General features: G+C 42.7%; 1 protein-coding gene across 1 annotated transcript; it reads left to right on the forward strand.

Moving 5' to 3' along the window:
* The first annotated feature begins 1129 nt into the window (after positions 1-1129).
* LOC123991664 (transmembrane protein 121-like) lies at positions 1130-8598 on the forward strand. The gene is given in 3 exon segments (XM_046293313.1): positions 1130-1191; positions 6067-7130; positions 7132-8598. Coding segments are annotated over 2 exon segments (966 nt in total). The 5' UTR covers positions 1130-1191; positions 6067-6833; the 3' UTR covers positions 7801-8598.
* The last annotated feature ends 7663 nt before the right edge of the window (positions 8599-16261 follow it).

Consider the following 16261-nt stretch of genomic DNA (forward strand, 5'->3'; position numbering starts at 1 on the left):
TCACTACGTAGCACTGAAACATTGATGGCATCTCACGGTTCTCCCCATTTAATTCCTGAAGAGGTCCAAACCGTCCAGCCGGGCTCATGTTTTCACGAGCATATAGACGCTAATCCGTTCATTAGGAAAACAAATCTCTGACAAAGTTTAGAATTAATGTCAGTTAAACTATTATGTGATATATATATATATATATATGGGCGCACTGTCCCTTATAGCATGAGAATGACACACAGGCTTCAGCTAATCAGTCAATTAATCAACATTTTATGAATTGAATCTCTCACTTTGGCCCTGTTCTACATAATAGGTATTAAACATTCAAACACTCGATAGGATTACAAACGAGGTGCACAGTGCCCTTACAAGGCTTCTTCTATCCACTGTGTTGTCCAAAACCTACCACATTCCTTTCATTCTCTTACCATGTGTATCTATCGATTTCTTCCAAAGAAAAAGAACTAACAAGAAATAGGGCCCGACACAAGGCAAAGTTACTTCCATAAACCACAAACTTGTCAGAAATGAAAGATTAGGGAACTTGGTCTTTGCAATATCAGTCTATCGATTGGAAAATCATAGGGGTTCAACAAATGAATAGTCCTGTCAGAGCCTACTGTCCGAAGATGTAAATCAAAACCTGAGCCCTACGTGAACCTTTGGTTGAGGCCTTGGGTCTTCGGTCCAATTAAAAACCATTAAAAAAACAAAGATATAAAGTCAATTATCCAACAGAAATCCAATAGGTCTAATGGAAATGGATAGCTCTGTCTATTTTCCACTAAAGCAGTCTGGAATATGAGAGAAAAGTGGCCTAAAATCAATATTTTTAGCAAACAATGCTAGGCTCACCTTTGCCCCCAAAATCTGACTTTGATACATATACAGTCTGAAACAAAGCACTGCAAAATAGAGGACATTTTCCTTACAAGCCAGAATGTTAAATAACATTTCATTTGAACTACCTCTACCGGTTGGTCCTTCAGCTGCTCAACATTTTTAGAGTGCCAGTTGGCTCAGGTACAAAACCATGTAAGCGCCTGTTAGTATGCATGCATCTTGTGCATGTACTTTGGTCATGAGCAAACATTTTGATTGCCACACACACACAAAGTCAGTTTAATAATACTGAGGATATTGTGTCTACATTTTCGACCAGCTGAAGAATCAACACCAGGGACAATCGGCAGAGTAAGTTCAAATACCTGTATTCAACATTGGTGACAGAGAAGGGACATTTAGTTGGGGGGTTTTCTATGTGAATGTGCTTGGCGTTGCCAAGACAATCGAGGCCTTGTGGCAAGGCTCTTCTCAAACAATTGGTTGTTACTAGTAACCACAGCCTATTAATACAATTTATCTTCTTAAAATATGGATTTAAACCTAGCCCTTACCACTGCTAACCATATGCCTTACCCTAACCTTAAATTAAGACCAAAAATGACATATTTACTATATAGCCAATTTTGACATTGTGGCTGTGGAAACTACTGACCACCCAAACATTGGGCTTGCAGCCCAATTCAAGATGGCACCTGTGAGTTGGACACACCTCCAACCACATCTATCGCTTCAGCCTTGAAGGTCTACTATTCAACAGGCAAATATCATCACAATACAGTGTGTTAACATATTCTTGGCCAGGTACATACAGTAACAAAATTATTTTCATCGTTTCATAATTCCATTTCTTTTAGGGGCAATGTCTCATTTAAAATGTTCACTTTATCCTTTCATGCCCAATGCATGTTACACAGTCAGCTTCAGGATGCACACATTTGTCTGACTGAATGTGTCCCTAATGATTTGTAGATCAATGTTGGTTAATACTGCTTGTTGAACATCCCTCCAGCATTAACACATTCGGATTTTCAAAAGCACACAGCAGCGTGGCCTTGTGTTTCTCCTGAACAGACGTGAAACGACAGTACTGTCTGTATCACCAGCTGGTCTTTGCTTGAAGCTTCCTCTCACAAGTGGCAATATGCGTTTGTGTCCAACGCAGCTCTGAGTCTCAACATATAGTGCTGAGATATTCTGTCTTGCAGTGTCAAACAAAGAGGGTATGTTAAAGGGAAGAGTATTTTATTTATTTATTTTTTCACACCTTTATTTAACCAGGTAGGCTAGTTGAGAACAAGTTCTCATGTGCAACTGCGACCTGGCCAAGATAAAGCGTAACATCTCGACACACAACAACACAGAGTTACACATGGAATAAACAAAACATACAGTTAATAATACAGTAGAACAAAAGAAAACAAAAAGTCTATATACAGTGAGTACAAATGAGGTAAGTTAAGGAAATAGGCCATGGTGGCGAAGTAATTACAATATAGCAATTAAACACTGGAATGGTAGATCGGCAGAAGATGAATGTGCAGGTAGAGATACTGGGGTGCAAAGGAGCAAAATAAATAAATAAATACCAGTATGAGGATGAAGTAGGTATATAGATGGGCTGTTTACAGATAGGCTAAGTACAGGTGCAGTGATCTGTAAACTGCTCTGACAGCTGGTGCTTAAAGCTAGTGAGGGAGATGTGAGTCTCCAGCTTCAGAGATTTTTGCAATTCGTTCCAGTCATGGGCAGCAGAGAACTGGAAGGAAAGACGACCAAAGGAGGAATTGGCTTTGGGGGTAACCAGTGAGATATACCTGCTGGAGTGCGTGCTACGAGTGGGTGCTGCTATGGTGACCAGTGAGCTGAGATAAGGCGGGGCTTTACCTAGCAGAGACTTATAGATAACCTGTAGCCAGTGGGTTTGGCGACGAGCATGAAGCGAGGGCCAAACAACGAGAGCGTACAAGTCGCAATGGTGGGTAGTGTATGGGGCTTTGGTGACAAAACAGATGGCACTGTGATATACTGCATCCAGTTTGTTGAGTAGAGTGTTGGAGGCTATTTTATAGATGACATCACCGAAGTTGAGGATCGGTAGGATGGTAAGTTTTACGAGGGTGTTTGGCAACATGAGTGAAGGATGCTTTGTTGTGATATAGGAAGCCGTAATGTAGGATATGTACAGTATATGCACTGTAGTGAGTGTTGCAACCGAGGACAGATTATTTTTACGTGTTTAAGCGTTTCAGCATTCGGCGGTTCCATTCAGATTGTGTGGCCTACCACTTCGCGGCTGAGCCGTTGTTGCTCCTAGACATTTCCACTTCACAATAACAGCACTTACAGTTGACCGGGACAGCTGTAAGCAGGGCAGAAATTTGACAAACTGACTTGTTGGAAAGGTGGCATCTTATGACGGTGCCACGTTGAAAGTCACTGAGCTCTTCAGTAAGGCCATTCTACTGCCAATGCTTGTCTATGGAGATTTCATGGCTGTGTGGTCGATTTTGTATACCTGTCACGGCTGTCGGACGTAACAGTGTGACGACTGACGCTCCAATTATAATTGAAGAAGACACTTCTGCTCGATTAATCCGTTCTGTTTCTTCTCCCTTCTAGCATTTATAAGCTGGTGTGTTATTTATGGATAAAGCGACCAAGATCGAGTGGCTGGCGTATTCTGGTAATGTTTAGCGCCCAGCATCATTTTTTTATTTTTACAAAGTGCAGTAAATTTTGGAGTTGACGAGTGCACCTGTGACTTCACCTGTCATAGCGCTCAACGTGCACGTCAATATGAATACTAAGCAGGTCAAACCACACGCACCTTCAAACATCATTCAATAGAATCCGAGGGAAAGCTTGATACATTATCGATATATTAAGTAACACTCTGCAGGATGGCTGAATGCTCTAACGTTGTTGACTGGCATTGAGACGTCTGTTTTTATTGAGGAAATACGTTCTCTCCTTTCTATGGAGGCCTATTGGACTTAGGTAGACATATCCTGTCTATTTAACTTGTGAAAGTGTGTATTGAGAAGTGTATTCTATGATATTGTGTACCCACTTCTGATCACTTGGGATTAATGCAGATCCTGTGAATGATCTAGGAGTGAATGGGACAAAGGTCCAATCAGTTCAGAAGTTATTGTAGTACGAGCTGTCATCTTTTATCACAATATGATAGGGGAGACTGAGGGCAATTTTGACAGTTTTTGTATTTTACTCTTTTGCTCAGAGACCACTTGAACAAGTCTAGTAACTTTTTACGTCTATCTCCTAATCATTCATACCATTTCTATGTCTACACATAAGACGGTCAGCTCACAGTATTGATTTGAATCAGAAAAGTCCGGAAGTCTGCTACATTTGCCCTGGTGCCAGGGGTAGTTGCAGTAGCTGGGTTCAAATGTAGCAACAAAAAAATATGAATTGTCTATTATCATAGACACGTAATGATTTTGTAAGAAATATGAGTATGTCTTTGTACGGAACCAATAATTATAGTAACACCCATTATTTTGCATGGTCATTCAGTTCCTCTGAAAACATCTGAATTCTCTGATGGTGCCCAGATTATATGTGTTTACAACTTCTTTGTCACTCTACAGGACCCCAAGGCTATTTAAAGTTATTATTTGGATAGTTCATGTACAGTGTCTTCAGAACATTTTCAGACCCCTTGCCCTTTTCTACATATGCTAGCCTTATTTAAAATGTTATTTAAAAACAATGTTTTCCCCTCAATCTACACACAGTATCCCATAATGACAAAGCAAAAAAGCATTGCACATGTTTTAATAAAAAGCCAACTGAAATATTACATTTACCTAAGTATTCAGACCCTTTATTTACTCAGTACTTTGTTGAAGCACCTTTGGCAGCGATTACAGCATTGAGTCTTCTTGGGGATGACACTACAAGCCTGGCACACCTGTATTTGGGGAGTTTCTCCCATGATGCTGCCACCACCATGCTTCACCGTAGGGATGGTGCCAGGTTTCCTCCAGACGTGACACTTGGCATTCAGGCCAAAGAGTTCAAACTTGGATTCATCAGACCTGAGAATCTTGTTTCTCATTGTCTGAGAGTCTTTAGGTGCCTTTTGCCAAACTCCAAGCGGGCTGTCACGTGCCTTTCACTGGAATGTTCTCCCATCTCCACAGAGGAACTCTAGAGTTCTGTCGGAATGACCATCGGGTTCTTGGTCATCTCCCTGACCAAGGCCCTTCTCCCCCGATTGTTTGGATGGGCAGCCTACTCTAAGAGTCTTGGTAGTTCCAAACATTTTTAATTTAAGAATGATGGAGGCCACTGTGCTCTTGGGGACCTTCAATACTGCAGATATTTTTTCGTACCCTTTTCCAGATCTGTGCCTCAACACAGTCCTGTCTCGGTGCTGTACGGACAATTCCTTTGACCTCATGGCTTGTTTTTTGCTCTGACATGCATTGTCAACTGTTGGACCTTATATAGACAGGTGTGTGCCTTTCCAAATCAAGTCCAATCAATTGAATTTACCACAGGTGTACTCCAATCAAGTTGTAGAAACATCTCAAGGATGATCAATGGAAACAGGATGCACCTGAGCTTATTTTCGAGTCTCATGGCAAAGGGTCTGAATACTTCCATAAATAATGTCTTCCTTATATCAATTTTAGAACAAGGCTGTAACGTAACAAAATATGGAAAAAGTCAAGTGGTCTGAATACTTTCCCGAATGCACTGTATAATTGTCCCCAACCCAACGGCCATGACAAAACCTCATATGTCGAGCAAGAGACAACAAAATTGACACTTGTTATTCATGTCAATGTTTGGCCAACATAGAGTGATGAAAGTTCTGGGTAGGTACCGTGTAAGTTTTATCACTCTAGCTTGTGTTACACTTGCCCCCTGTTACAATTTCCCCCAGTCTCCCCTACCTGCCATTCTAAGTTATTTTAACATGGTCTTCAGGCACTCCCTATTACACAGGGAGATAGCGATGACATACGGTCTAAGATTATCCTGAGTGATGCAGAATCTACCTCCCTCCCTACACTGTAACAAACAAGACCCCATCTTAACCATACTGACACACTTCCTGGCTTCTAGCTTGTGGACAGCCTGCTGTCTTTGGCAATGAGCGCTGCATTATATAGCCCAGTTACACTGACAGTTATCTTTCTTTCTCCCTTTTCCCATCCCCCTCTCTACCTTTCACTCTCTCTCCCCCAGGCAGTGGCGAAGCCGGCACGTGGCGTTAGGCGAGAGGATGTTGTGTCTCTGGCCCAGTGTGAGAGCCTCCCTCCGGGAAAGTTGGCATTGGACGCGGGGCCCAACGGGCCGCTGACCCCCCCTCCCTTGTCTCTGTGATTTATGGCTACTGGGGATCTGGCCACTGCAGAATCCTCTTTCGCTTTCACATTCACAAACACATACACTGCACCACTGGACAGAGCCACACACACTGCACCACCTTCGTCAGTGCTGCCCCACAGGGTGATTCCGCCACACACTGAATAACAGAATCTCTCTCAGCCTCCACACGCACTGAGGGACTGAGCTGCACAAACACACTGCTTTGCTCTACCCCATAGAACCTCACATTGCACTCTGTGTCCTATACATGCCCCTCACACACCCCTCTGTGTATCTTCCACTCCCCCTCAGTGTGTGGATTAGCATCCCAGTATCAGTCATGGACCGTCAGCCATATAGCACCTCACTGTGGCGCCTGCTTTACTAGCAGGGGGGGAATCAATGGAACTGCGCTGAGTGATGAGATGATGTTCCTGTGTTCGCATGGCCTGAGAAATGACCTACCAGCAGCCCTGCAAAGACTGACACACCCTCCCCGCCCCTCCCCCACAACTTCACTGTTTTTACTGGATAGATTAACTGTATGACTCACTGGTGTTCCCATAGGAACCCATTATTTTTCTAAACTCGGACACCGTGAACTGGAGGTGAGGGCCAGCAGGCGGTCGGGTCCAGTCCTCACCATGGTGTTGCCACCTCCGGACAAACGCCACGTGTGCCTGACCACCATCGTCATCATGACCAGCATGGCCTTCATGGACGCCTACCTGGTGGAGCAGAACCAGGGGCCCAGGAAGATCGGCGTGTGCATCATTGTGCTGGTCGGGGACATCTGCTTCCTCATCGTGCTGCGCTACGTGGCCGTGTGGGTGGGCGCCGAGGTACGCACGGCCCGCCGCGGCTACGCCATGATCCTCTGGTTCCTCTACATATTTGTGCTAGAGATCAAGCTCTACTTCGTCTTCCAGAACTGCAAGGCAGGATAGGAAATCTCTGGAGACTGTGGCCCGGAAAGCCTTGACTCTGTTACTGTCCGTGTGCGTCCCAGGGCTTTACTTGGTTCTAGTGGCTCTGGACAACATGGAGTACGTGAGGACCTTCAGGAAGAAAGAGGACATGCGGGGGAGGATCTTCTGGGTGGCTCTAGATCTTCTGGATCTTCTGGACATCCAGGCCAACCTGTGGGAACCTCAGCGGACCGGCCTGCCAATCTGGGCCGAGGGACTGATGTTTTTCTACTGCTACATCCTCCTCCTCATCCTGCCCTGCGTCTCGCTCAGTGAGATCTCCATGCAAGGGGAGCACGTGTCGCCGCAGAAGATGATGCTCTATCCCATCCTCAGCCTAGTCACCATCAACGTGGTCACCATCCTGATCCGTGGGGTCAACATGGTCCTGTTCCAGGACAGTAGAGTCTCGACCATCTTCGTGGGGAAGAACGTGGTGGCGATCGCTACGAAGGCGTCCACGTTCCTGGAGTACCGGCGTCAAGTGAAGGAGTTCCCCCACCCGCAGAACACCATGGCATTGGAGCTGCAGCAGAACTCGGTGTGCCATGGACATGCGCCCCACACGTCGCACTCGCAGACCCTGCCCAACTCCACCAACCTGCCCCACGAACCCTCGCCAGCTCGCGACATAGACACATGACCGCCAGACACATGAGTCACTCCACCATTGTGATCAGTGACTAACCAAAACCCTAAGTTCTGGCTGGACTCGTTCTATCTGTCCAGCCGTGGAGGTGTTGGTGTTCAGAGAGAAATGGGTTTCAAGACAGGATTGTATTGTTCTTCCTGTCATACAACTGTGAACAACTGTGGATATAACAACTAGAGGGATATTTATAGCCTAGACTGTCTGTTGGAGAAGGAGAAAGATTCACCTTGATTCTGACAAGAAGGAACTGACATGGTTTTTATTGAATTGTGTATCGAATTGTGTTTTTAAATTAACCGTTTTAAAACTTTATTAATAATATCGGACAATCTCCATATTCTGCAGCTCAGTGATGTACGTATGTTGTGTAACAGTAAATTGGAAAATGTGTTCCTCCCTGAATATATATGGGATTTTTTTCAAATGCCCCTTTTTCGACAGTCCATTGCGTGGCTTTTATTCTTTGTTGTCCTTAGAAACGGAGGTACACCCCTCGCTCTGAAGAAGCACTTCAGTTGAAGTGGAGAAAGAGAGGATGGAGAGAACGGGAAGGAGAAAGGGGTCAATAAGAAGGTTTGTTTGAGCCGCGGTGGGGGATGGGTGCCAATAGAAGAGTGAAATTCAGCCTCTGCTTAGTTCTGCTGAGAAAGGAGCCTGCTGCCTCTGTCAAGTGTGATGTTTTATGACCAAATGTCTGATAAAAGCACCAGAGCTCAGCACTATACACTCCACTCAAGGCAGCCAACTCTCTGTGTGTGTGTGTGTGTGTGTGTGTGTGTGTGTGTGTGTGTGTGTGTGTGTGTGTGTGTGTGTGTGTGTGTGTGTGTGTGTGTGTGTGTGTGTGTGTGTGTGTGTGTGTGTGTGTGTGTGTGTGTGTGTGTGTGTGTGTGTGTGTGTGTGTGTGTGTGTGTGTGTGTGCGTGGGCGGATGGGGGGGATGCGTGTGAAACTGTATTTTGATGTACTGTCAGCGTGTGGCTTAACAAAAGTGGGTGTGAAAGAAACAACAAAGGGGAGAGGAGAAGTGATCATGTCATAAAAACCGAAGGGATAAAGATCATGTTGATTTCACTTACTGAAGTCAAATAACGCAGAGAAGTGCAGACATGGCCTCGTTGACAAAACGTTGAAATATAAATGTACAATCCAACCTGAAAACTGCAAAACTATTTCTACTTAACTGATGGAGTGAGTGTTCAAGTATTATTCATGTGATTAATAGTATTGTTATGTACATTCTTTACAAAAACGTTATGTTGGAGGCAAGTAATGTTTTAATAAAAGTATCCAAAGAATGTGAGAGATTTGTCTTTCTCTCAACCCACAGTCTCTGACTTGGAGGCTACATAGCCGAGGACGTGTCGTAGTACTCAGCATTATACAGAAGAGGAATGTAACCTTTTAAAGAGCCAGGTTAAAAAGGATCCGAAATGTACTTTTGTCTACAAGAAAATTGATTCATTCTCTTTTCAGTTTTTCTAAAGTGAACCAATGTAAAAAAAATAAAAAAATAAGACAAATTAACAATTCCACTGAAAGCACTTTTTCCAAATAGCACTTTCATATTTTTCTACCCCCCCCCCCCTCATGTTGTATTCTCTATTTTCTCCTATTGTCTGAACTCTTCCATGGCCCCTGTCAAAGCACACTTCAAAAGCTATGTGAACTCTGATGTTGCCATGGAAACATTGTCACATGGGCCAACCCTGGCATTACAGAGAGAGTTCAGCCACGTGAACAATGTACTATTATGTAACCGGAATGATCCATGCACAGGTCAACCACAGGTAACAGCACTCCAAGAAGCAATGGAGAATCCTCAGGGCCCTTTGACCCCATCATCAATATCTGACTGGAACTCAGTGACTGTACCCTTTAACCTACGGAAAGGAAAGAAAGGCGGCACCTGACGACAGCAAATGGAAGAATGACAATTCTCTTTTTTCCATTCTTTGAAAATGAGCAGTGCCCTTTCAACTTTACACAATTGCTTTAAGATTAAAGAGGATACATGAACAGAAATACTGTTGTGAATATCATTCAGCTTCCTAGAAGGTATAAATGTGGGTTCGTTACATCTAAGCCTTGCTCTCAGTGTGTCTCCAGCTCAAGGCACAGTTGTTCCAATAACACACAACACCACAGATTGCCATTATTGTTTGAATAAATCTTGTCAGAGGGGAGAGAAAGTAAATGGCAAACTTGGAAATAGGAATAAATTACCTGTAGCCGCCTCAGCAGGAGCTCACCTTAGCGAGAACTCTTGCAGGGCGAGACTCATTCACAAATCAACCAGGAGCCTGTGCATCTGGAAATTAACTGTGTTCCCTCCATACGTAATAAGGTTTGTGAAGCACTTTCTACCTCTACCTACCTGTGATTTATTTTACATCCATAACTTTGTGAAATATTCAATTTCGAGAACATTAATTCAGGACGGCGTGCATAGAGGCGATAAGGGGACTCAGGCGAGCTACTGTAGTGCGGGTGTTGTGGGTGTTGACCAACCTTGCTGACTCGACTGTTTCTCCAATCTCCATGCGGCTGGTCTATCCTCTGCTCTACTACGCCCCAAACCCTCGAATCACTTAGCCAGCCACGCTAGGTGCCCTGAGCCCAATACCACTTCCCACTGTGTCAGAAGGAGCCCCATCTATATGGAAATACACGTACTGGAGCTCTGCCTCTGGTGGGTACATGTCATTCACACTTTTGCCACTAGAGACCTCATCAACAAATTGAGAGAAAGGGAGGGTTATTCCAAATGACGCCTTGTTCTTTTTATAGTGCACATATTTTGACCAGGGCAATAACACACGCACAAGGGAAATAAACAACACTGTCCCCGAAAAGTTTTCAAAATACATCAGGACTTTACCACCTCACGCAACACACCTTTTCCTGTAGGCCTAGTCAGAAGCCATTTCTCATGTTCAATGCCTTTCTCTGGAGCCTAAACCAATCAAAACAAAATGCTTGAATCCCCGTGAGCGACACAACACATAACTTTAACACTAATGAAATGTATACTGAAGCAAACATTTCACTCACCTTTCAGATCAAATATCTGCATACCTTTCAGTTACCACCATCCCAATGAAATAATTCCATGCGCCCGCTTGGCTTTTGTCTTCATAAACTTTCACTCAAAATGCAAAGCACACTACTAGAATTCTGCCCAGACATTCCGTCTAACCTTGCAGAAACCGCTGGAGTTCATCACTCAAGATTAGTTCCTTTCTCGAGGTCGCGTCGGGTTGTCAGATTAGCTCAATCGCCTATTTCTCAGCCTCTGGGTTTCGCAGAAACACAACACTTTTAAATGAATGATGTGACAAATGTTCCTAACAAGTGTCTATGGATGAAATGCATCAAAATATATTTTCAAAACATGAAATAATAGACCAAAATGTATATATCTCTTCAACTGCAACAGAGGGCGCCCTAGCAGTGGAGGTATTTTAATGCAGTGGAGCATATTTTCTTGCCCAGAGTGAGGCTTTTATTTGCAAGTGGAGATACTAGCCAGTGACTGTACAATACTTACAAATAAAAACAGAACACGGGAGTATACTACAAAGCAGGTTCAATGACTTAGCCAGCTAACATCAATAGACAGCCAGAAATAACTCTAGATTCTCAGGTTCATTAAGAAAGCTAAACTTGGTTGTTCAGATAACTAGACCATGCCCATTTCATTCTTATCTTTCTGTATCAGTCGTCCGTTCTAAATATTCCATTGCCATACTGGCTGGCAAATGTCTTATCCCTTGCTCGCTAGCTAGCCATCTACGGCTAATTTACAGTCATGTCAAACAGTGCAGACAGAATGACAGTTTAAGCTGTTTTCTAGTGACATTTGGATACATCCATAACAATGAGCGAATAAGTAGCGATTTCTCCTGGCATATACAAAGTTCTCTCTCATCAGGAAGAAGCTAGCCAACTTCAAACTGAAGCTGGAAAGACTGCAAACTAGCTGCACTTTGTTTCTTTTGGACCTTTTTTCCCAATTCCATTTCTTTGTATATCCATAAAAAGGATGCCAGCTGATTCATGATTTCGACTGGCTGAAATACGATGCCTGTCTGTCTGTCTTGTCTACACTACCGACGCCGACACGTCCATTACTATGGGACAGCTGGAGATCGAATTTGAATATTGAAACAATGTTGCACATGTTGGAGAGACAGACAGCAAGGTTTATACAAATCTCTTCGTTGTTGAAACCTAAATAATATATAAAATAATAATATATGCGATTTAGCAGACGCTTTTATCCAAAGCGACTTACAGTCATGTGTGCATACATTCTACGTATGGGTGGTCTCGGGGATCGAACCCACTACCCTGGCGTTACAAGCGCCATGCTCTACCAACTGAGCTACACAGGACCATTACATTACATTTACATTACATTACATTTAAGTCATTTAGCAGACGCTCTTATCCAGAGCAACTTACAAATTGGTGCATTCACCTTATGACATCCAGTGGAACAGTCACTTTACAATAGTGCATCTAAATCTTAAAGGGGGGGGGGGGTGAGAGGGATTACTTATCCTATCCTAGGTATTCCAGGATAGGACCACTCATAAATGTTAGTCTCAAAGAAATGTGGGATAATGTATAGATGCTTTTTAAAGTGGAGATCAAGTTTATAACAGTGGAGACAGTGGATTGTGCAGTCAGATGGAACAGCGTAAATAGGCATTTTAAATAGGCATTTTAACATCATAGATTTAGCCAGTGGTAACTTGTGGAATGGACACCGGCTGGAATGCGGTTTTAACAAATCCACATTCAGGATTAGATCCGCCCGTTGTATAAACAATGATTAATTAACAAACAAAGGCAATAATTGTTTTATCAGTAAGAAGTGGTATTTTGATTGGTATAGTTATTGTTATATTTTGTCACAAGCCTTAGATTAGATTTGTATTGGGAGTACATGGTAACATTTGTTACAATGAACCCCTTACCTAAAATGCAATGCTATTTAGACACATTCACATAATGATATAAACAGTCACTTCTTTACTTCAAGTTTGCCAATAGAACTAAGATAATAGCCTAGAAAAAGTATATTCATATTCAAGTCATATTCATACATTTGAATTGTAAAAGTATATATTTGACTACTCTGTTTTAGGGCAATATTACATGCCTAAAAGATCAAAGGAAAATATTTTTATATCAGATTCAAACAAGATTTCAATTACCTCTAATGTTTTGCCATTGAAGACCGTGTAATAATTAACCCTGCAGCCTGTTACAATTAGCAATGTGAGAAATACATGGGGGGCATTTTACCACCACTTTTTGTTGAATTGTAAACGACTGGTATGTCCTAGAAATGTTGTTACAGTGTGTAATGGTGGCTAACACCGTACCCAAACCGGCCACGCGCAAATAGATTTTGTCCCCCCACACCAAACATGATCACGACACGCAGGTTGAAATATCATAACAAACTCTGAACGAATTATATTAATTTTGGGGACAGGTCAAAAAGCATTTAAACATTTATGGCAATTTAGCTAGCTAGCTTGCAGTTGCAAGATAATTTATCTTATTTAGCTAGCTTGCTAATTCGAAATGGGAAATAAACGTTAAGTTGTTATTTTACCTGAAATGCACAAGGTCCTCTACTCTGACAATTATTCCACACCTAAAATGGTCAACCGAATCCTTTCTAGTCATCTCTCCTTCTTACAGGCTTTTTCTTCTTTGGACTTTATATGGCAATTGGCAGCAAACTTTCATAGCTACCACAACGACCGACCAAACTCAGTTCATCTGTCAATCCCCCACGTGGGTATAACTAATGAGGAGAAGGCACGTGGCTATCTGCTTCTGTAAACCAATGAAGAGATGGGAGAAGCAGGACTTGCACCGCGTTCAGTGTCACAAATAGAACTGACTTCTATTTAAGCACTTGGAAACACAGATGCTCGTTTTCGCACGCAAGCAGTGTGGGTGCAATAATTGAATATTGCAACGCTCACACACACAACGCGAGCAGTGTGGTCAGCATGTTAGATATGTTGTATGTTGTTTGTATACAAATATTATGAATCTACCTCAAATAATATTTTCTAAATAAGCAAAACCTATAAGTGTTACTTTGTGCCCCGGTCTCATGAAGAACAAACAAGGTAAACATTTGCATTTCTTTAGATTTGCCTTCAAGTTGTAATTGGTAAACATATACCCTGTGAAACAAAACCTCTGGATAGTGAAATGCATGGTACATAAACAATTATATTAGTGGGAGACGCACAAGGTGCGGGTAGGTAACAACAACTCCACCCCGCTGATCCTCAACACTGGGTCCCCACAAGGGTGCACTCAGCCCTCTCCTGTACTCCCTGTTCACCCATGACTGCGTGGCCATGCACGCCTCCAACTCAATCACAAGTTTGCAGACGACACTACTGTGGTAGGCTAGATTACAACAACAACGAGGCGGCCGACAGGGATGAGGTGAGGGCCCTCGGAGTGTGGTGTCAGGAAAATAACCTCACATTCAATGTCAACAAAAGAAAGTAGATGATCATGGACTTCAGGAAACAGCAGAGGGAGCAGCCCCCTATCCACATTGACGGGACAGTAGTGGAGAGGGTGGAGAGTTTTAAGTCCCTCGGCGTACACATCATGGACAAACTGAAATGGTCCACCCACACAGACAGCGTGGTGAAGAAGGCGCAGCAGCGCCTCTTCAATCTCAGGAGGCTGAAGAAATTCGGCTTGTCACCAAAAACACTCACAAACTTTTCAGATGCACAATCGAGATCATCCTGTCCGGCTGTATCACCGCCTGGTACAGTTGCTCCGCCCATAACCGGAAGGCTCTCCAGAGGGTAGTGAGGTCTGCACAACGCATCACCGGGTGCAAACTACCTGCCCTCCAGGACACCTACACCAACCGATGTCACAGGAAGGCCCAAAAGATCATCAAGGACAACAACCACCCAAGCCACTGCCTGTTCACCTCGCTATCATCCAGAAGGCGAGGTCAGTACAGGTGCATCAAAGCGGGGACCGAGAGACTGAAAAACAGCTTCTATCTCAAGGCCATCAGACTGTTAAACAGCCATCACGAACATTAAGTGGCTGCTGCCAACATACTGACTCAAATCTCTAGCCACTTTAATAATGGAAAAATTGATGTAATCAATTTATCACTAGCCACTTTATATAATGTTTACATATCCTACATTACTCATCTCATATGTATATACTGTACGCTATACCATCTACTGCATCTTGCCATCTTGATGTAATCAATTAATCACTAGCCACTTATTATAATGTTTACATACCCTACATTACTCATCTCATATGTATATACTGTACGCCCTACCATCTACTGCATCTTGATGTAATGTATCACTAGCCACTTTAAACAATTCCGCTTCATATAATGTTTTCATACCCTACATTACTCATCTCATATGTATATACTGTACTCTATACCATCTACTGCATCTTGCCTATGCCGTTCTGTACCATCACTCATTTATATATTTTTATGTACATATTCGTATTCATTCCTTTACACTTGTGTGTATAAGGTAGTTGTTGTGAAAGTGTTAGGTTATATTACTTGTTAGATCTTACTGCATGGTCGGAACTAGAAGCACAAGCATTTCGCTACACTCGCATTAACATCTGCTAACCATGTGTATGTGACAAATACATTTGATTTGATTTGACAGCCAAAGCTTTCGGTGCCAAACACATTGCCGATGCTCTCAACGCAAACTCTAATACATGTCTCTTCTTGTTCACAGGGGATCAACAATCAACTGACATGGCCTTACACATAATGTTTAATAAAATAAAGGTGCACTCATAGTCCAATAAACCACGTCAGATGTCAGATGAGTTTATTGGTACACCCGTTAGTCAATCTATTTAACATAATAAAAACATCCACATCAAAAATCCGTCAGTTTAAACTAGAGATATCTGGTTTTTGCATGGGCTGTGTCTCAATCCACCACATCCGCCTGTCAGCCTTTCGTATCTGTGGTGGAAAGTGGATGGGTCAGTTACAGCGATGTTTGTCAGACAAAGGAGACATCCGAAAAATCGGTCTTCTAACAAAAATGTATTCTCCGTTTTGGGAACTTGTCTGGTGTTAACCCAGTACCCGTTAAAAGAATTTGTGGAATATGGAGGTAGTTTAGTTCCAACAGAAAAGGGGTTAAATATGTGTCCCTAAAAATATCCTAGATATAAAACAGACACTTCACAACCTTCCTCCTAATGATTTTTTGTTGACTCTGTTTTTCCATTGAGGAATGTTCAATCCATTGCATTTTTATGGTCTATAGTAATAAAGCCCAAATTCAACATTTTATCAGATAATTTGTAAATATGCAGTACCAGTCAAAAGTATAATGAGTAGGTGGACACACCTACTCATTCAAGGGTTTTTCTTTATT

This window comes from Oncorhynchus gorbuscha, linkage group LG12, assembly GCF_021184085.1.
Source record: "Oncorhynchus gorbuscha isolate QuinsamMale2020 ecotype Even-year linkage group LG12, OgorEven_v1.0, whole genome shotgun sequence".
Lineage (NCBI taxonomy): Eukaryota > Metazoa > Chordata > Actinopteri > Salmoniformes > Salmonidae > Oncorhynchus > Oncorhynchus gorbuscha.